At 44.1% G+C, this 21422-nt stretch overlaps 1 protein-coding gene across 1 annotated transcript in view; it reads right to left on the bottom strand.

Moving 5' to 3' along the window:
• The window catches only part of CFAP65 (cilia and flagella associated protein 65), a 38656-nt gene extending 25430 nt beyond the window's left edge, over positions 1-13226 (bottom strand). Inside the window, exons 1-5 of the mRNA XM_082631264.1 lie at positions 13039-13226; positions 1834-1936; positions 1187-1353; positions 801-1000; positions 360-505 (exon numbers count right to left, since the gene is read on the bottom strand). Of these exons, the coding sequence (XP_082487390.1) occupies positions 360-505; positions 801-1000; positions 1187-1353; positions 1834-1936; positions 13039-13211 (789 nt within the window). The 5' untranslated portion in view covers positions 13212-13226. The remainder of the gene's footprint in view (positions 1-359; positions 506-800; positions 1001-1186; positions 1354-1833; positions 1937-13038) is intronic.
• Positions 13227-21422: the final 8196 nt, after the last annotated feature.

The following is a 21422-nucleotide window of genomic DNA, read 5'->3' as shown; positions in this document are numbered from 1 at the left end:
CGTGGAGCAAGGCTGCCTCTGCCAGGAGGAAGGAAGGGGCCGAGCCGTATGCCCTACACGGACCACCCAGAGGGGGCACCTTTTCCTTTTCCCAAAGGTACCACAAAGGCTAGCTGTGGTCCTGGCATCAGGACACCTTAGGGCTGCTCTTGGAGTTGCTCTGGCGGGGGGGGGGTCAAGGGATACCCCAGCCCAGCCCCCAGCTGAGAGGAGAGTGGGACCCGTTTTGACATGAGTGTATCAACAGACATGGTTACGTGAGGTTGCAACATTCTGTACAGGGGCTGAGTATTAGGAGCACCTGGCCCTGTGGTTCCTGAGTCCTGCCCCCACTCCCCCTATGTGCACAGGACACATACCACCGATGGGTTATACAGCTTGATCTGCCTCTCAGCGGTGCAGCCCACAGCAACAGAGCCAAAGTGCAACACTTTCTGGATGCCCTCGGCATCCTGGTCCTCCGGGCGCTTCTGCTTTATGCTCACCAGCAGCTGGGCACATTTGGCTGGGCAGAGAGGGGAGAGCCTTGGGGAGAAACCCACCAGGGCCTCTGTGGCCCCAGCTGAACAGCCCTTCAAAGAAGACGGGGGTCCCCAGGGAAACACTGGTCTGCGACACCAAGGAAGACAAAGAAAAGGCAAAGCCTGCAGGGCTCAGGGGAGGGCAGGAGGCTGGAGGAGGTCCGGTGGAGGCCAGGCCAGGGCGGGGTGGGGGGAGGGGGGAAGGGCGCACACTGTGGCTTCGATCCCCAGAGAGGTGCAGCAGGGGGCTCTGGTGACAGGTGAGAGGTCGGGCCTCACCCACAGCCTGCAGCTGGATGCTGCTCTTCTGCTTGCTTCCCTCCCCGTACCAGCACGTGGCCTGAACGTCGTAGATGATAGCCATAAGGGGTTGAAAGGTCACATTGATCCGGCAGGCCTGGCCTGGCTCCAGCAGCCCCGTGGTCGGCAACATCTGGAATGGGCTGGGGGACTCCCAGGTGAAGAAGGTGGGCAGGTCCCTGGAGGGGGTGGGCAGGTTAGAGCCACTGGGCTCACTGACCACTGCCCCTGCTTTAGAAAGGCCGGGATGCCCCCTTTACTCCCCTTATCCCCTTCCACCATCACACAGGCGAGTCTCTCCTGCTCCCAGGAACCCTCCTCACAGTTCTCTCTTCCCACCTCTGAGCCTCAGCCGCGGCCCTCACCCCGCATTGTCCAGGCAGAACCAGGCCTCGGCCATGTCCCCCATGGCGCACATGGGCAATTGCAGGGACGGTGGGCAGATCAGATTGTGGCAGGGCAGGGTGGCTCTCAGGTCCACACAGAACATCCCCTCTGCTTTCTCAAACCACAGCTGGTCCACGCACTCCTTCTGCAGTGTGGAGGCAGGGAGGCAGAGGTCCTGGCTGATCAGTGGTACCCGGGTGGTACTCAAGGACCACTCACCCGACCCCAGCCCTTGGCCATCCCCTCAACACAACTGCCGAGGGCTGGGCTAAACCATGGCCCTCCATCTCAGTCTCTGAAGAGAGGGTCAGTTACTTGTGTTCTAGCACCATCTTGGTCTCAGAGATGTAGGGCTTCTTTTGTGAGGAACAAAGTATTTGGGGAAACATTTTGAGAGCAGGAAGAGCCCAAGGAATATAGGGCTTTCTGATGGCCAACACAGTAGCACAGCCTTTTCCCCCAACAACATCCAACTGGGAAGCCCCCTCTATCTAATGAGTTTTGGCTCCAGCTGGTGGGATGTGGGTGTGGTGGGAGAGCTCCTCGTTGCTCTGCCCTACATCCTGCTCTGAGGTCACTGTGCCTGTGTCCCTCCCTGCCCTCCGCTCACCATGGCAGTCCTTACCTCCTCCAGGGGCCGGAAGATGATTGGGAGTGAGAGGGTCATGCCTGGGCTCAGGAAGATGGGCTGGGGGATGACCGTGAAGAAGAATTTGGTCTTGGGGGGCCTGTGGGAAGGAGCCAGAGGATAAGCACTTCAGGATCAGAAAACTAGGAGAGGCAGAAAGATTAGGGAAGATTCTGGAAAGCCAAGCAGACTTGAGTCTGTGGGACCATGGAAGGAGAAACACAGGTGTTCTAGCATAGGAGGAACTGTCTCCCTCATCCTACCACTTCTCTTGCAGACCTTCACTCTAGGATGTCAGAGCACTAAATGAAAAGATACAGGGCCAAGGGAGCTGCACTTGTACCTCAGATGCACATGGTGGTCAGTGGGGTCTGGGATGGGGAAGGCTGCCCTGATTCAACAAAATCCCTGAGCACTTAGCTGGGGGAAACCAAAGCTGAGAACAGAGGCGCCAGGGATGCATTTCCAAGCAGAGATCTCAGCACAGCTGTAGAGTTCCAGAGTGGGTCAAAACTATAGATTCTGCAGACTTCAAAAATACTAATAGGGGACTTCCCTGGTGGCGCAGTGGTTAAGAATCTGCCTGCCAATGCAGGGGACATGGGTATGAGGCTGGTCTGGGAAGATCCTACATGCCGTGGAGCAACTAAGCCCGTGTGCCACAACTACGTGCCTGCACTCTAGAGCTCATAAGCCACAACTACTGAGCCTGTGTGCCACAGCTACTAAGCCCACGTGCCACAACTACTGAAGCCCACACGCCTACAGCCTGTGCTCTGCAACAAGAGAAGCCATGAAAAGCACGCGCACCGCAACCAAGAGTAGCCCCCGATCGCCCCAACTAGAGAAAGCCCACGTGCAGCAACGAAGACCTAATGCAGACAAAAATAAATAAATAAATAAATAAATAAATAAATAAATAAATAAATTTATTTATTTTAAAAAATATATTAATAAGAGGCCAATATTATCAAAAAACTATAGCAATAAGTTCAGATAAAATAAACATATTCCTAGGAATGTATAATTGACCAAAACTGACTCAAGAATTATACATTTTATGGCCACCCTTTCTAAAAGTATCCAAAAAATTAAAGAAATAGTCAAAAATCTTCCCACAAAGAAAACACCAGGCCAGATGGCTTCCCAGCAAGTAGTACCAAGCATCTGATAATCCTTGTCTTCTCTTTCCAACAGCAGAAAACAAGGAAACCCTCCCCACCATATTCTATGAATCCATCACAACGTTGTTATCAAAACCTGACAGTTATGAGAAGAAAGGAAAATTACAGGCTAATATCACCCATAAACAAAATATTGGCAAAAAGAATTTAGCAATCTGTATAAAAAGAATACTCAATCATGACCAAGTTGGGCTTATTCTACGAATACACAGTTGGTGTAACATTACAAAAATCAGTTAATGTTAATTCACCGTATTAACAAATAAAGAAAGAAAAAAATCAATGATCATCTCAATAAAGAAAAATATTAAACTTCAACATATGTTTATGACAAAAACTCTCAGCAACCTAGAAATAGAAGGGGACTTCCTTAACCTGATAAAGTCTAAAAAAAAAAAAAAAAGAAAGAAAGAAAGAAGAAAAAAACTACAGGAACCATCCAAATTAATGGTGAAACACTGGAATCTTTCATGCTGAGATCATGAACAAAACAATGATGCCTGCTATAACAGCTTCTGTTCAGCACTTTCCTTTTCAACAGTGCAGTAAGGAAAGACAAAGAAAGAAAGGAGATAGGGTTGGAAAGGAAGGAAAAATGCCATTTTCATATAAGATATGAATGTGTATGTGGAAAAAAGAATTAACAAATACATTATTAGAATTAATGAGAGAACTTACCAAGGTTTCTGGGCACAAGATTGTGGACAAAACATCCATATTTTAAAAAAATGACTTTCTAGGGCTTTCCTGGTGGCGCAGTGGTTGAGAATCTGCCTGCTAATGCAGGGGACACGGGTTCGAGCCCTGGGCTGGGAAGATCCCACATGCCGCAGAGCAACTGGGCCCGTGAGCCACAACTACTGAGCCTGCACTTCTGGAGCCTGTGCTCCGCAACAAGAGAGGCCGCGATAGTGAGAGGCCCATGCACCACGATGAAGAGTGGCCCCTGCTTGCCACAACTAGAGAAAGCCCTCACACAGAAATGAAGACCCAACACAGCCAAAAATAAATAAATAAAAAGCCAAGCATTTGAAGCCCTTTAAAAAAAAAGACTTTCTATAAAGCCAGCAACAAGCAGAAAATGAAACAACTTTAAAAGATATCATACTCAGCATCATCAAAAATATAAAACACTTAGGGGGCTTCCCTGGTGGCACAGTGGTTGAGAATCTGCCTGCTAATGCAGGGGACACGGGTTCGAGCCCTGGTCTGGGAGGATCCCACATGCCGTGGAGCGACTGGGCCCGTGACCCACAACTACTAAGCCTGCGCGTCTGGAGCCTGTGCTCCGCAGCAAGAGAGGCCGCGACAGTGAGAAGCCCGTGCACCGCAATGAAGAGTGGCCCCCACTTGCCACAACTAGAGAAAGCCCTCACACAGAAATGAAGAACCAACACAGCAAAAATAAATAAATTAATTAATAAACTCCTACCCCCAACGTCTTCTTAAAAAAAAAAATGTCCTGGTGTAGGTAATGGCCAAAAGAATTCAGAACAAGGCAAATTAAAATATATATATATATATATATATATATAACAGTTAGGGATAAATCTAACTAAAGATGTGTAAGACATCTACAGAGAAAAATTTACATTTTATTGAGAGACATGAAAGAGACCTAAAGAAATATAAAGATAAACCATGAGTCATGAAAGATAAAAATTGCCATGAAAGACTCAGTTTGTAATGACATCAAGTCTCCCCAAATTAATCTATAGTTTCAACTAAATCCCAATGAAAATCTCAAAAAGTAGTTTACCTGTATGTGTGATAAGCTGATTTGAAGACATATGAAACTTCAACGGCCCAAGGATAGCCAAGACAATCCTGAATAAGAATGAAGTTGTAAGACTTACACTACAAGATATTCAAGATTTATTATAAGCTCTAATAATTAATTCAGGATGATATTTATTGGCCCAGGGAAAGACAAGTAGAGCAAGGGAACAAAACAGAGTTCAGAAATGGATCCATACATATATGGACACTTGATATACATCAGTGGTGGGGGAGATCATCAGGGAAGGTATGAACTTTTCAATAAGTGGTGTTGGGACAATTGGACATTTGGTTGAGAGAAAAAAATGTCATTGGATCCCTACTTCAAACCATTCACAAAAATCAATTCCATATAAATAAAAGACAAATATTAAAGGCAAAATTATAAAGTCTTTAGAAGATACTAAAAGAGAATATCTTCATGACCTAGGTAAGGGTAGAGAAGAACTTCTTAAACAAGATACAAAAAAGCCTCAACCATAAAAGAAAAATATTGGTACATTTGATTCCTTTGAAATTAAGAACTTCTTTTCTTCAAAAGACATGATAGAGTAAAAGACAAGTCACAAAGTGGGAGAAGATATTCACAACACATAACTGACAAAGGATTAGTATCCTCAATAAGAATTTCTATTTAAAAAAGACATTATAAGGGCAGACAGCAGAAGCAAGAAGAACTACAATCCTGCAGCCTGTGGAACAAAAACCACATTCACAGAAAGATAGACAAGATGAGAAGGCAGAGGGCTATGTACCAGATGAAGGAACAAGATAAAACCCCAGAAAAACAACTAAATGAAGTGGAGATAGGCAACCTTCCAGAAAAAGAATTCAGAATAATGATAGTGAAGATGATCCAGGACCTCGGAAAAAGAATGGAGGCAAAGATCAAGAAGATGCAAGAAATGTTTAACAAAGACCTAGAAGATTTAAAGAACAAACAAACAGAGATGAACAATACAATAACTGAAATGAAAACTACACTAGAAGGAATCAATAGTAGAATAATTGAGGCAGAAGAACGGATAAGTGACCTGGAAGACAGAATGGTGGAATTCACTGCTGCGGAACGGAATAAAGAAAAAAGAATGAAAAGAAATGAAGACAGCCTGAGACCTCTGGGACAACATTAAACGCAACAACATTTACATTATAGGGGTCCCAGAAGGAGAAGAGAAAAAAAAAGGACCTGAGAAAATATTTGAAGAGATTATAGTCGAAAACTTTCCTAACATGGGAAAGGAAATAGCCACCCAAGTCCAGGAAGCGCAGAGAGTCCCATAAGGGATAAACCCAAGGAGAAACACTCTGAGACACATAGTAATCAAACTGGCAAAAACTAAAGACAAAGAAAAAGTATTGAAAGCAGCAAGGGGAAAACGACAAATAACATACAAGGGAACTCCCATAAGGTTAACAGTTGATTTCTCAGCAGAAACTCTGCAAGCCAGAAGGGAGTGGCATGATATACCTAAAGTGATGAAAGGGAAGAACATACAACCAAGATTACTCTACCCGGCAAGGATCTCATCCAGATTCGATGGAGAAATCAAAAGCTTTACAGACAAGCAAAAGCTAAGAGAATTCAGCACCACCAAAGGAGCTCTACAAAAAATGCTAAAGGAACTTCTCTAAGTGGGAAACACAAGAGAAGAAAAGAACTTTAAAAAAACCCAAAACAATTAAGAAAATGGTCACAGGAACATACATATCTATAATTACCTTAAACGTGAATGGATTAACTGCTCCAACCAAAAGACACAGGCTTGCTGAATGGATACAAAAACCAGACCCATATATATATGCTGTCTACAAGAGACCCACTTCAGACCTAGGGACACATACACACTGAAAGTGAGGGTATGGAGAGAAAGATATTCTGTGCAAATGGAAATCAAAAGAAAGCTGGAGTAGCAATACTCATATCAGATAAAATAGACTTTAAAATAAAGAATGTTTCAAGAGACAAGGAAGGACACTGCATAATGATTAAGGGATCAATCCAAGAAGAAGATATAACAATTATAAATATATATGCACCCAACATAGGAGCATCTCAATACATAAGGCAACTGCTAACAGCTATAAAAGAGGAAATTGACAGGAACACAATAATAGTGGGGGACTTTAACACCTCACTTACACCAATGGACAGATCATCCAAAATGAAAATAAATAAGGAAACAGAAGCTTTAAATGACACAATAGACCAGATAGATTTAACTGATATTTATAGGACATTCCATCCAAAAACAGCAAATTACACTTTCTTCTCAAGTGGGCACGGAACATTCTCCAGGATAAATCACATCTTGGGTCACAAATCAGCCTCAGTAAATTTAAGAAAATTGAAATCGTATCAAGTATCTTTTCTGACCACAACGCTATGAGATTAGAAATCAATTACAGGGAAAAAAGTGTAAAAAACACAAACACATGGAGGCTAAACAACACATTACTAAGTAACCAAGAGATCACTGAAGAAATCAAAGAGGAAATCAAAAAATACCTAGAGACAAATGACAATGAAAACATGACGACCTATGGGATGCAGCAAAAGCAGTTCTAAGAGGGAAGTTTATAGCTATACAAGCCTACCTCAAGAAACAAGAAAAACCTCAAATAAACAATCTAACCTTACACCTAAAGGAACTAGAGAAAGAAGAACAAACAAAACCCAAAGTTAGCAGAAGAAAGAAATCATAAAGATCGGAGCAGAAATAAATGAAATAGAAACAAAGAAAACAATAGCCAAGATCAATAAAACTAAAAGCTGGTTCTTTGAGAAGATAAACAAAGTTGATAAAACATTAGCCAGACTCATTAAGAAAAAGAGGACTCAAATCAATAAAATTAAAAATGAAAAAGGAGAAGTTACAACACACACCGCAGAAATACAAAGCATCCTAAGAGACTACAAAAAGCAACTCTATGCCAATAAAATGGACAACCTGGAAGAAATGGACAAATTCTTAGAAATGTATAACCTTCCAAGACTGAACCAGGAAGAAATAGAAAATATGAACAGACCAATCACAAGTAATTAAATTGAAACTGTGATTAAAAATCTTTCAACGAACTAAAGTCCAGGACCAGATGGCTTCACAGGTGAATTCTATCAAACATTTAGAGAAGAGCTAACACCCATCCTTCTCAAACTCTTCCAACAAATTGCAGGGGAAGGAACACTCCCAAACACATTCTATGAGGTCACCATCACCCTGATACCAAAAGCAGACAAAGATACTACCAAAAAGGAAAATTACAGACCAATATCACTGATGAATATAGATGCAAAAATCCTCAACAAAATACTAGCAAACAGAATCTAACAACACTTTAAAAGGATCATACACCATGATCAAGTGGGATTTATCCCAGGGATGCAAGCATTCTTCAATATATGCAAATCAATCAATGCAATACACCATATTAACAAATTGAAGAAGAAAAACCATATGATCGTCTCAATAGATGCAGGAAAAGCTTTTGACAAAATTCAACACCCATTTATGATAAAAACGCTCCAGAACATGGGCATAGAGGGAATCTACCTCAACATAATAAAGGTCATATATGACAAACCCACAGCAAACATCATTCTCAATGGGGAAAAACTGAAAGCACTTCCTCTAAGATCAGGAAAAAGACAAGGATGTCCACTCTCACCACTCTTATTCAACATAGTCTTGGAAGTCCTAGCTGCAGCAGTCAGAGAAAAAAAAGAAATAAAATGAATACAAATTGGAAAAGATGAAGTAAAACTGTCACTGTTTGCAGATGACATGATATTATACATAGAGAATCCTAAAGATGCCACCAGAAAACTACTAGAGCTAATCAATGAATATGGTAAAGTTGCAGGATACAAAATTAATGCACAGAAATATCTTGCATTCTTATATACTAATGATGAAAAACCTGAAAGATAAACTAAGGAAACACTCCCATTTATTACTGCAACAAAAAGAATAAAATACCTAGGAATAAACCTACCTAAGGAGACAAAAGACCTGTATGCAGAAAAGTATAAGACACTGATGAAAAAATTAAAGACGATACCAACAGTTAGAGAGATATACCATGTTCTTGGACTGGAAGAATCAATATTGTGAAAATGACTATACTACCCAAAGCAATCTACAGATTCAATGCAATCCCTATCAAATTACCAATGGCATTTTTTACAGAACTAGAACAAAAAATCTTAAAATTTGTATGGAGACACAAAAGACCCCGAATAGCCAAAGCAGTCTTGAGGGAAAAAAACGGAGCTGGAGGAATTAGACTCCCTGACTTCAGACTATACTACAAAGCTACAGTAATCAAGACAATATGGTACTGGAACAAAAACAAAAACATAGATCAAAGGAACAAGATAGAAAGCCCAGAGATAAACCCACGCACCTATGGTCAACTAATTTATGACAAAGGAGGCAAGGATATACAATGGAAAAAGACAGCCTCTTCAATAAGTGGTGCTGGTAAAACTGGACAGCTAGCTACATGTAAAAGAATGAAATTAGAACACTCCCTAACACCATACACAAAAATATACTCAAAATGGATTAGAGACCTAAATGTAAGACTGGACACTATAAAACTCTTAGAGGAAAACAAAGGAAGAACACTCTTTGACATAAATCACAGCAAGATCTTTTTTGATCCACCTCCTAGAGTAATGGAAATAAAAACAAAAATAAACAAATGGGACCTAATGAAACTTCAAAGCTTTTGCACAGCAAGGAAATCATAAACAAGACGAAAAGACAACCCTCAGAATGGGAGGAAATATTTGCAAATGAACTGACCGACAAGGGATTAATCTCCCAAATATACAAAAGGCTCATGCAGCTCAATATTGAAAAAGCAAACACCCAATCAAAAAATGGGTGGAAGATCTAAAAAAGACATTTCTCCAAAGAAGACATACAGATGGCCAAGAGGCACATGAAAAGATGCTCAACATCACTAATTATTAGAGAAATGCAAATCAAAACTACAATGAAGTATCACCTCACACCATTCAGAATGGCCATCATCAAAAAATCTGCAAACAGGGTCTTCCCTGGTGGTGCAGTGGTTGGGAGTCCACCTGCCGATGCAGGGGACACGGGTTCATGCCTCGGTCCGGGAAGATCCCACATGCCACAGAGAGGCTGGGCCTGTAAGCCATGGCCGCTGAGCCTGCATGTCTGGAGCCTGTGCTCCACAACAGGAGAGGCCACAACAGTGAGAGGCCTGCGTACCGCAAAAAAAAAAAAAAAAAAAATCTGCAAACAATAAATGCTGGGGAGGGTGTGGAGAAAGGGGAACCTTCCTATACTGTTGGTGGGAATGTAAATTGGTACAACCATTATGGAGAACAGTATGGAGGTTCCTTAAAAAACTAAAAATAGAGCTGCCGTATGATCCAGCAATCCCACTCCTGGGCATATATCCGGAGAAAACCATAATGTGAAAAGATACATACACCCCAATGTTCATTGCAGCACTATTTACAATAGCCAGGACATGGAAGCAACCTAAAATGTCCATTGACGGAGAAATGGATAAAGAAGATGTGGTACACATATATACAATGGAATATTACTCAGCCATAAAAAAGAATGAAATAACGCCATTTGCAGCAACATGAATGGACCTAGAGATTGTCATACGAGTGAAGTAAGTCAGAAAGAAAAAGACAAATATCATGATAGTGCTTATATGTGGAATCTAAAAAAATGGTACAAATGAACTTACTTACAAAATAGAAATAGAGTCACAGGTGCAAAAAACAAACATGGAGGGAAGGGGTAGGGATAAAATGGGAGAATGGGATTGACATATACACACTACTATATATAAAATAGTTACCTAAGCAGGACCTACTGGGAACTTAAATTTAAAACAAAGTTATTAACAAGATAATGCCTATAATTCCCTGTACTCTGCAATATATCTTTGTTGCTTATCTACTTTAAACTTAGTAGTTTCCTTTTCTTAATCCCATGTCCCTATCTTGCCCCTCCCCACTTCCCTCTCCCCACTGGTAACCACTGGTTTGTTTTCTATATCTGTGAGTTTGTTTCTGTTTTGCTATATACATTCATTTGTTTTATTTTTTAGATTGCACATATAAGTGATATCATACAGTATTTGTCTTTCTCTGTCTGACTTATTTCGCTAAGCATAATATTCTCTAGGTCCATCCATGTTGCTGCAAATGGCAGAATTTCATTCTTTTTTTCTGGCTGAGTAATATCCCATTGTGGTATATATTGATATATACTCATTTGTCTGCTGATGGATGCTTGGACTGGCTATTGCTATGAACATTGGGATGCATGTATCTTTTCCAATTAGTGTTTTTGTTTTTTTCTGGACATATACCCAGGAGTGGAATTGCTGAATCATATGGTGGTTTTTTTTTTAGTTTTTTGAGGAACCTCCACACTGTTTTCCATGACGACTGACCAATTTACATTCTCACCAACAGTGTACTAAGGTTCCCTTTTCTCCACGTCCTCACCAACATTTGTTATTTGTAGACTTTTTGATGATAGCCATTCTGACAGGTGTGAGGTGTTATCTCATTGTCGTTTTGATTTGCATTTCTCTAATAATTAGTGATGTTGAGCATCTTTTCACGTGCCTGTTAGCTATCTGTATGTCTTCTTTGTAGATTGTCTTTTTTTCTTTTAATTTTTATTGGAGTATAGTTGATTTACAATGTTGTGTTAGTTTCTGCTGTACAGGAAAGAGAATCAGTTGTACATACACATATATCCGTTCTTTTTAAGATTCTTTTCCCATATAGGTCATTACAAAGAACTTAGTAGAGTTCCCTGTGCTATACAGTAGGTCCTGCTTAGGTATCTATTTTATATATAGTAGTGTGTATATGTCAATACCAATCTCCCAATTTATACCTCCCACCCATCCCCTGGCAACCATATATCTTGTAATAGCTTTTAATGGAGTACAATCTATAAAAATACTGAATCACCATGCTACACATCTAAACTAATATAATATTATAAATCAGCTATATTTCAATATTTTAAAAAAATGAAAAAGGATAATCTATTAGAAAAATGTGCACAGACTTAAACACGTATTTCACAAATGAAATGGCCAATAACATTTGAAAAGACACTCAACTGTATTAGTAATCAGAGAAATGCAAATTAAACCCACAACAAATTACCATTATTGGCAAAAAATTTAAATCTTGACATTATCAGTTGTTGATAAAGACACAGAGGAATGGGAATGCTCATATGTGGCTCGTGTGAATATAAATGGATACAAGTCCTTTGGGAAAGAGTTTGGCAAACATGTACAAAAATCTAAAAAAGCAAACATGTACATGTTCTAAGTCACAGCAACTGTACTCCTATGTATCTACCCTAGAAAAACTCTTGAACTTGTGCAATAGGAGGTGTATACAGTCCCAAACTGGAAACAACCCAAACGTCCCTTAACAGAAGAATGGGTGAATACGTATAAGCATACATTGGACTATTATACTGTGATGAAAAAGGATGAACTATATCTGCATGTGGATGAGTCTTACAAACATAACTGAGCAAAATAAAAGTGTAATGGGGGCTTCCCTGGTGGCTCAGTGGTTGAGAGTCCGCCTGCCGATGCAGGGGACATGGGCTCGTGCCCCAGTCCAGGAAGATCCCACATGCCGCTCTAGGCCCATGAGCCACGGCCGCTGAGCCTGTGCGTCCGGAGCCTGTCCTCCACAACGGGAGAGGCCACAGCAGTGAGAGGCCCGTATACGGCAAAAAAAAAAAAAAAAAAAAAATATATATATATATATATATATATATATATATATATATATATCATGTTATCCCGCTTATATAAAGTTCATAAGAAGGAAAAATTAAACTATAACATTTAGGGATACAAACATAAGTGGTAAAACCTTTTGAGATAAACAAGAAAATCATTATCATGAAAGACAAGGTAGTGGTTACCTTTATGGGTAGGGAAGGTGTTCCAATGCAGGGGACACATAGTGGGAGAAGGTGAGCTTCAGACACTGTTAGTATTCCATTATTTAATCTGGTCACAATTATTCAACAATCATTCAAATTGTAGTCTCAACAATTATTCAAGCTGTACATGTTTTATATACTCTTCTGGTTTTATATGACATTTTAAAAGTGTGTTTTTTAAAGTGGCTGCTTTGGGGGCTTGAAGGCTCAGGGACTTATTCTCTGATCCCTCATACTGGTACCTGTACTTTATCTTCTGGATTTTCAAGGATAGATTTTTCAGAACCAGGTTCTTGGTGATCTCCTTCCCCAACTCCCAGCCTTTCCACTGAAGCTCCTCAGCCACCTCAATGCCCCAGATGACCCTCTTCTTCACTTTGTCCTGCTTCTTTGGGAAGCACTTCTGAGTATCCATGGAACTGGCAGGCTGTCTGGCCGGCAGGGAGAAAGGGGAGAAGCAAGTGGGATAGGATTCAAAGACCCAGAGAATGGGCAAAGATCTCCCCACCTCCAGAAAGTAACGAATCACACCACTCTTCACCCCTGGGGGATGGTCTGGAGAGAGAAGGTGAGGGGCGGGCAGGCGAGTCAGATATTACCTCTTCTGAGGTCACTGGAATGGTTTTCCACCTAGATTCCCAGAGACCCTGCCCCTGAAGCCTTCCCTGGCCACCGCATCGGCCATTCCGCCTGGCACACTCAGCAGCCTTAGCTTGCCTGTTGTGCTCCTCAGTGTGCCCGCAGAGCCCGGTCTGTTCAGATGCTGCCTCCTCTCCTCTTCCTGCCATCCCACCCCTTCGCTACAGAAGCCTCTCTTAGTTGGAGCGGTCTATCCCCGGCACTTTTCCAGAGCACAGGGATACACCCTCTTCCATCCCTCGCCTAGCTGGTAGAGCAGAAGAGCCAATTTGCCTGCGACCAACCCGCATCCCGTGCCTTGACTTCGAGACCACCCCAAGCACCTCTCCTAGAGGTTCGCTATGCCAACGCTTCTTGTCTGTAATGGAAATCCTTTCATGGGTGAATCCCTAGCCCCTATCTATCTGAGGAGGGAGGGAGATGGAAAAATCCCTGGGGTAGCAAGATGGCAGGAGGATGAAACAGGTGCCTCTTCCTACCAGTCATTGCTCTAAACGTAAATTCACTGCCACTTAACTTTATCTTCGACCAAGTATTGTTTTTATGTCATTACATAACATAAGGATATATTTATCTATTCGACAGATATTTGTTGACTACCTATGATGCACTGGACATTGTACTAGGTGCCAGGACTATAATAGCGAACAGGACTGGCAAATCCCTTCTTTCTTGGAACTATATCTCAGTTTCAACATTTATAGAGAGTATCGGATGGACTGATCTGCCCGTGGAGGAAAGGTGACTTGGGTGAGCAAGGATCATTTATTATAAATATCAATTGGTGCATCAGTTAGGGTCCAACCAGGAAAACGGAAGCCACTCCGGGTGTTTAAAATAAGGAATTTAATGCACAACCAGGGGATAGTGAAGTAACCCCAAAGTTAACGACATCAAGAAGCTGCCACCACCACACATAGGTTATAGGGGAAGTGGTGGGGTTCTCAGAGCCCAGAGGCCCATCTGGTGGGGACTGGAGTCACAGGGAGATGCAGCTGCTGATGGGAGACACTGTCAAAAGCAGAGAGGGAAGAAGAGAAATAGCCTGGCTTCTCCCTTCTTCCCAACTTCCAATCTCCTGCCAGCTCAGAGCAGAGTGGGAAAGGGCAGTGAGTGAATCTGTGAGCAAACTGGGCCAGAATGGCACAGATGGAGGGGTGAGATGACCCCTGGTCCACAGAGAGGCAGATGCAACCATCATCACATCTAAGGAGACACGAGAATTCACAAACGACACAGACACATGCTGCACAAATGCAGTCAGACCCCATAGTTACATCCCTAGACAAGTACCCCCTACCCTGGTCCTGCGCTATCACAGAGAGAGACCCCCGAGAGCTGCGAGAACATCCATCCACTGGACAAACACAAAGCCCTAGGGGTCAAGACCAGAAGAGCTTTTTGAAGGAAGAGAGAACTACTGGCTACTCTATCAGCCCCCAACTCGCATCTCCCCAGCGTTCTCCCCCTCCACCATCACGCTCACAGCTGCCACCACTCCAGTTAGCATAGGGCTCAGTGTATGTAGGGTCTAGTACTGGAGTTTAGACAGGAGAGTGGGGTCATCTCAGATTCCTTCCCCCGCTGCCCTGCTGCCCTTCTACCCTGCTCGGCCCTGCTCCACCCACTCCACCCGCCCCACACGTGTCCTCACACAGACACTAGCATTGCCGCTGCTCTAGGCACTCATGGCCACACTGCTGCCAGTGATGGCGGGAAAGGCCACTGTGCTGGCACTCAGGCATGATCTGGAGTTCATGGTGTAGTCCCCGCTGTCCCTAGTCCTCATGAGGAGGCCTAGGGCTGCCCTGATGAGCATCCGGTGCCTGGAACACAAGTCCAAGGGAAGCTCTCTGGCTAAGACAGGAGTTCTTGCCAGCTGGGAGCTGGGAAGAGACCGGAGGGGAGGCAGGAGGGGCATGAAAAAGAGAGGTCAATGAAGAAGACTCACCACGGCCATCATTTTCATGGAGGAGTCTGCTTCCTGCTCTGGCAACAGGTGTGAAGTAGCACCGTGAGGAACAAGACTGAATGCAAGATCCAGGGCTTTGCCTGGGAGCCTAGGGACTCACCATTCAGGAAAGGCCATTTGGAAAAGGGAACTGGGGATGAGGCCCAGGCAGCCCTGCTCTCCATGGCCACACTTGGCATTTCTCAGCAAGCCCCCAGTGAGTGTTACTGAAGCATATGCATTACCTTTACTTGGCTTTTACTCTCTACTTGTTTCCTCTGAACGTGGCTTACCTCCTGTGGGAAAAGGAGTAAGAGTCAAAGAAGAAGCAAATGAGACTGGAGGATTCTTGGGCTTCTGGGTTTCCTCTATCAGTACACAACATGTAGTCCAGGTTTAAAGGAAGCATCCACTAAAATAATGACTCAGTCCAAAGATAAATGAATCAACCTCTAAAACAGAGGGATCCACTGATAGACTGCGGCTGGAAGTTATATGCAAATACATGCAAACGTTATAGACAAATTATATGCAAAATGTCATGGGTTTGGGCATGTGCTCTTTTCCAGGGAGAGTGTCCACAGCTTTCACCAAATGCTCAAAAGGGTGCTTGGCCCTGCTCTAGGGGACACAGAAGTGTCCCAAACTGGCTCTGGCTCCCTCTCAAATCCCCCTTCCTTTAGCAGGCTTCCTTCAGCACATACACCCAGGTATGGCTACTATATTGGACAGCATCAATGTAATCCTTTTTTGAACATGTATACATTTTTAAGACTACTCAGGATCCTAGCCCACCTCTTTGAATAGCAATCTCAAAAATAATAACAACTTCTAAGAACATTTACTAAGAACTTATCATGTGCCAAGCAGTGTTGTAAGTCCTTCACATATATTTTAATTCTTACAACAATTTATGATTAGATGGAATTGTCTTTTATTTGGCCTAAAATTATCTCTTTTCAAGTCTGGGGTTCAGCTCCCTTTTACAACATATTATGCTTTAGTAAACAATTTCATGGTCGCCCTTTAGAAAGTTCCACGTTTCCATCAGACACTCTCCCGTCCCCTCCCCACCACCCATTCAGAACAAAAGATTCTGTTGATGCACTTTTTCCTAATTGGCAATATGTCCAAACCCTCTGGAGGGGACTATCTTACATTCACTCATTCATTCATTCACAAGGCATTTACTGAGTGCCTGCTATGTACTAGTGTTAGGCACGGGACAGGACAGGCAAGGCTCCTACCTTCAGTTGTGAAGCGAACGTTCAGATGGAATCAAAGAATTGCAAGCTGAGGAGATAGGGAGGAAGGTCCCATTACTCCTCTGCTATTGGATGGCTTTGTAGTACTTCCCCGGCTCATTAATGCCTGTTACCTTAGGGGATTCTACAGACAGCCCCTGCCTCAAGGCTCTGAAAAAATTTCCAATCAACACTTGTAGGAAAAATGAGAGACAATGGGATAGAAAGCTGGTCCAGACCAGGTCTTAGGGCTTAGAAGTGAGCACTGGTCCTGGAGCAAGAAAAGCTGGGTTCCAGTATCTGCTCAGATTCGTTTAAGGTGGGCAAGTTTCTCCATCTCCTCAAGCCTCAGCCTCCTTACCTGTAAAATGAGGGTTATCGTATTTCACAAAATTGATGTGAAGCTTGAAAGAAATAGGGATGTGAAAAAGCCCTAGACAAACCTATGTTACTATAATGAACAATTACAACTTCCACACTAGCACGTGCTACTCTTCCAAAAGATTCACACATCTGCAATCATTGTGAGGACACTGGGCAAGGGACGTGTTGTTTTAAATCTCTTTTTCTAATCTTGAGGATCTTAAAAAAATATCATCAGCTTCCTTTATTTGCCTAATTTCCAACCTAAAAATTCCTAAGATGACCAGTGTAAAAAGTGGCGGGTCGCCGAGTAGAGGGAGGAAGAAAGAGGTAAAAAGAAGGAATAAACTATACTTAGAGCTGTTCCACCATCGTCTAAGAGATCCCCAGGCTGATCTCGCCCAAGTCTCAGTCCCTCCGGGCTCTCTGAAGGACACTGAGGGGACCCCTGGTCACGACTTCCCAAAGGAGACAGTCTCCCAAGACAGATACCTTCCCTGGCCACTCGCGCAGCTCCCCCTGGTCGCTTGGACCAACGCTCAGAACTCACACCGCCGCCATGTTGTCGTCTCTATAGATACAGGACGCACAGCACACGGCGTCTCCTGGTATCCCAGGGCAACGACGGCTACCCGAAGGAGTCAAGGATCAGAGAAGGCGAAAGCTCCGCCCAACTTTAACGCTCACCACCTTTTTTGCTCAGCGGCCGTGGCTCACGGGCTTAGCAGCTCCGCGGCATGTGGGATCTTCCCGGACCGGGGCACGAACCCGTGTCCCCTTCATCGGCAGGCGGACTCTCAACCACTGCGCCACCAGGGAAGCCCACCACCATTTTTTATTCTCCGACTTTCCCTGCTAGCAGTAACTGTCTTCTACCAGTCGCAACACAGTTGTCGTGACGTCCCCGCAATCCTGTCTTTAGTGGAAGGCCAAATTCAAAGGAGGCTACTACAAGGACTTGTCACACCAGTGGGAGTTGTTTCTGTTCTTTTCCGATACCCCTCGGTGACATAGGGTCAGAATCTCAACTGGAACTTTATTCTGTGATTGCAATTGTTAACTTAAAAGCAGCCGGTAGTTATTTCTTATTTGCATATTGCTTTGCAAATTAATTCCTTTTGCAGGTGGAAGAGAATGTGTTCTAGGCATTTTCTCCTAGCATTTCCTCCTGCCCAGCACAAAGCTAACTCTTTTGAAGGGATCTGAAGGTGAATGTATGAAGAAGACATTATTACACATAATATGGATTTTTGGAAGCCCATTGGTTCATTTGTTTGTATGTCCTTTGGGAGGAAGAGTCTCATTTGGTGAAGACTCCTTAGGTGGGTGAAGCTGAAAATCTCAGAGTTCATTCATGGGCAATTAAAGAGGTTTCACTACCCAGGACAGTGATGGAGGTGGGTGTTGGGGGAGAGAACTTAGAGACTCTAGGAGTAAACCCAGAAAACAAACTCTCATTTTGGGAAAGTTGGAGTATATACGTGAAAGGTGAAAGATAGACTAAGATGACAGTGTTGCCTGAGTTGGCCTGGGAGATCACATGGCCAGAGGCCAGCTGGATTGGAGGGAAGGGTCAGACCAGGGGGCCCATTAAGTTATGCCAGCACAGTTAGGTCTGGAGTTTTCTTGGGATCGAGGAATGTGGAACTCAGTGAGCTTTTCACTGGTTTTAACGTTATTCTCAGAATAGGAAACCTGTACTTTGGACGTTACCACTTTTATGTTGTTTGTGGCTTCTATAATGATTTCTTTTTTGTTTTCCTCTAAGCTCTTTTTGAAATGGTCAGCCTGACTCAGCTGGACCTTAGGAACAGGGTAAGGGACCTGTTTGTCCATTCTTAGGCCAAATAGGGAGCAGTGACTCTGGGGGCAAGGCTTGGTGGTAGCCTCAGGAATCCCAGCGAGAAAACCCTAAGGGGGTTAGGGTTAGAAAAGCTTATTCTAGGGATTTCCCTGGTGGTCCAGTAGTTAAGACTCCATGCTCCCAATGCAGGGGGCCCAGGTTCGATCCCTGGTCAAGGAACTAGATCCCACATGCTGTAACTAAGAGCTTGCATGCTGCAACTAAAGATTCTGCATGCCACAACGAAGATCCTGAGTGGCACAAATAGGACCTAGTGCAACCAAATAAATAAAGATTTTAAAGAAAAAAAGCTTATTCTAGGAGCCACACATCCTTGTGCCTCTTCACTGAAGGAGTGTCCCTCCAGAGCTGGCCTGCTCAAACCTTGGTGGATTCTGGGCTTGGGACGGTGAGAAGGGATTCGTACTTGGTCCTCTGTGGGCTCTACTTCTGCAAGTTTCTAGCTGCCTCCTGGGAGTTCTGCTGGTGAGTGACCTTGACTGGTATGGTGGACTCCCAGGGAGAGGCCCAAGCTGGACTTTGCCCCAGGAAGCAAACAGCATGGAAAGGGGTGTGGCAAGGGGTTGAACCCGAGGAAGGGAGAGGAAGTTGGGTTTGCCACAGAAGTCCCTCCTTTCAGGATCCCGGAACGTGTGGGAAATAATGGGTGCTGGGTCCTGGTGACCGTCTCCTCCATGGACCCAAGGAAGACAACAGGGTGGTGCTATTTTGTTCAAGGCTATGAACAAGTGTGGGTGATGATTCAGTATACTGATGAAGACCAGGATGTGAAAGAAAGGGGGGAAAGAGGATGAGTAGGAGGACTCTGATCCTCCTGGCTGGAAGATAATAAAGATAAAGCACACTCCATGATCTGGGCTTCAGCACACACAAAAATATCTTTTCTAAGCCTTTTTCCCATAGCCATCCCCCCGACCCATGAAATAGAGAAGACTCTGGGCTGGGAAATCAGGCAGACCTGAGATTGATCCTGACTGCCACTTACTGGCTGTATGACCTTGGGCAAGTCCCATGACCTCTCTGAGCCTCATCTTTTACCTGGGGATAATTATCAAAAGGCCTATGTAGGGACTGAGTGATCAGTTATGTAAAGTATTTGACACATGGTAGATAATCAACAAAGTTACACACAGACACACACACACATACACACAGAGGAGGGTCACTCACTATGTGGGAGGCCCTAGAATTTTGCCTCTCGGCTCTCTGTTCACCCTCACCTCCTACCACCTCCTAGCGTCTCTGCTGCACACTGGAGAAGTGGAAAGTTTTTCTCCTCTCCACAACCTCCTCTTTTGTTTCTCCAAGAAGGAGGCTGCCTTGCTGCTCCAGCGTGGAGAAAGACAAAAAGAGATGCCAGGGTGATCTGCTGTCCAGTTGGCAAGTCACCCAGCTCCAGGACTTGCAAAGCCCTCTCCCACTTTCCTTCCCCTGAAACTCTGACTCAGTTTCCAGTGTTGCTTCTGAAATCAGGTCAGCATCGAAGATGTACTTAAGTTAGGGGAGGGAAATGAGGAGGTGGGTACTCCCACAGAAGCTCCTGACCTCCGAAATTAGTAGGGTAAATCTTCTAAGCCCAGCCTGATAGATGAAGAGGAGACTATAGCTAAGAGGGCCACTGGGGTTGTTCAAGGCTGGATCTAGGAGCAGGCATGGAGCACTCTCTGCATTAGACTGCCATGGTCCCCTGGGTTGCTTGGTGTGGAGAGGGTGTGTCAGGAGACTGATGGCACCTCCAGCCTGAAAGGGCTGCCAGGGCACAAATTTGGCAGGGGCTGGGGGAAGACTGCCATATGGCAAGGTAATTCAAAAGAAAGAGTTCCATTCTGCCTGAGACCCCTATAGGTTTTTCTAACTCTCTTGTGTCAACCCAAAGCCCCTCTTCAAATTGCTTCCTCTACTCAGTGTCCCCATCAAATGGTGAATGGGCACACAGGCCAACAGTAGGGGGGTGGATGGAAAATGACGTAAGGCTCAATCCCAGAAGACCGAGTTCAAGTCCTGATTCTACCATTTAAGAGCTGAGCTGGGACTTCCCTGGTGGTCCAGTGGTTAAGACTCTGTGCTTCCACTGCAGGGGGCATGGGTTCGATCCCTGGTCAGGGATCCTGCATGCTGCGTGGTGCGGCCAAAAAAAAAAAAAAAAAAGGTTAAAAAAGAAAAAGAGCTGAGCAATTTTTTTTTTCGTTACGCGGGCCTCTCACTGTTGTGGCCTCTCCCATTGCGGAGCACAGGCTCCGGACGCGCAGGCTCAGCGGCCATGGCTCACGGGCCCAGCCGCTCCGTGGCATGTGGGATCTTCCCGGACCAGGGCACGAACCCATGTCCCCTGCATCGACAGGCGGACTCTCAACCACTGCACCACCAGAAAAACCCAGAGCTGAGCAATTTGAGGTAAATCATTAAACATTCCAGAGCCTCACTTTCCCCACCTGTAAAATGGGGGCAAACAGGGGTGGCATTCAAAATACTTAAAAATTTGTAAGTTATGGGTACTGACCTATGAGAATGGACACCAGGAGGTCTTAGTGCCAGAGCTGGGTCCTGGGAGGCCACATTGTGCCA

Source organism: Mesoplodon mirus, assembly GCF_964341445.2.
Source record: "Mesoplodon mirus genome assembly, chromosome: 8".
Lineage (NCBI taxonomy): Eukaryota > Metazoa > Chordata > Mammalia > Artiodactyla > Ziphiidae > Mesoplodon > Mesoplodon mirus.
The sequence above is the reverse complement of the archived record's forward strand: the minus strand, read 5'-3'. Positions and strand labels throughout refer to the sequence as shown.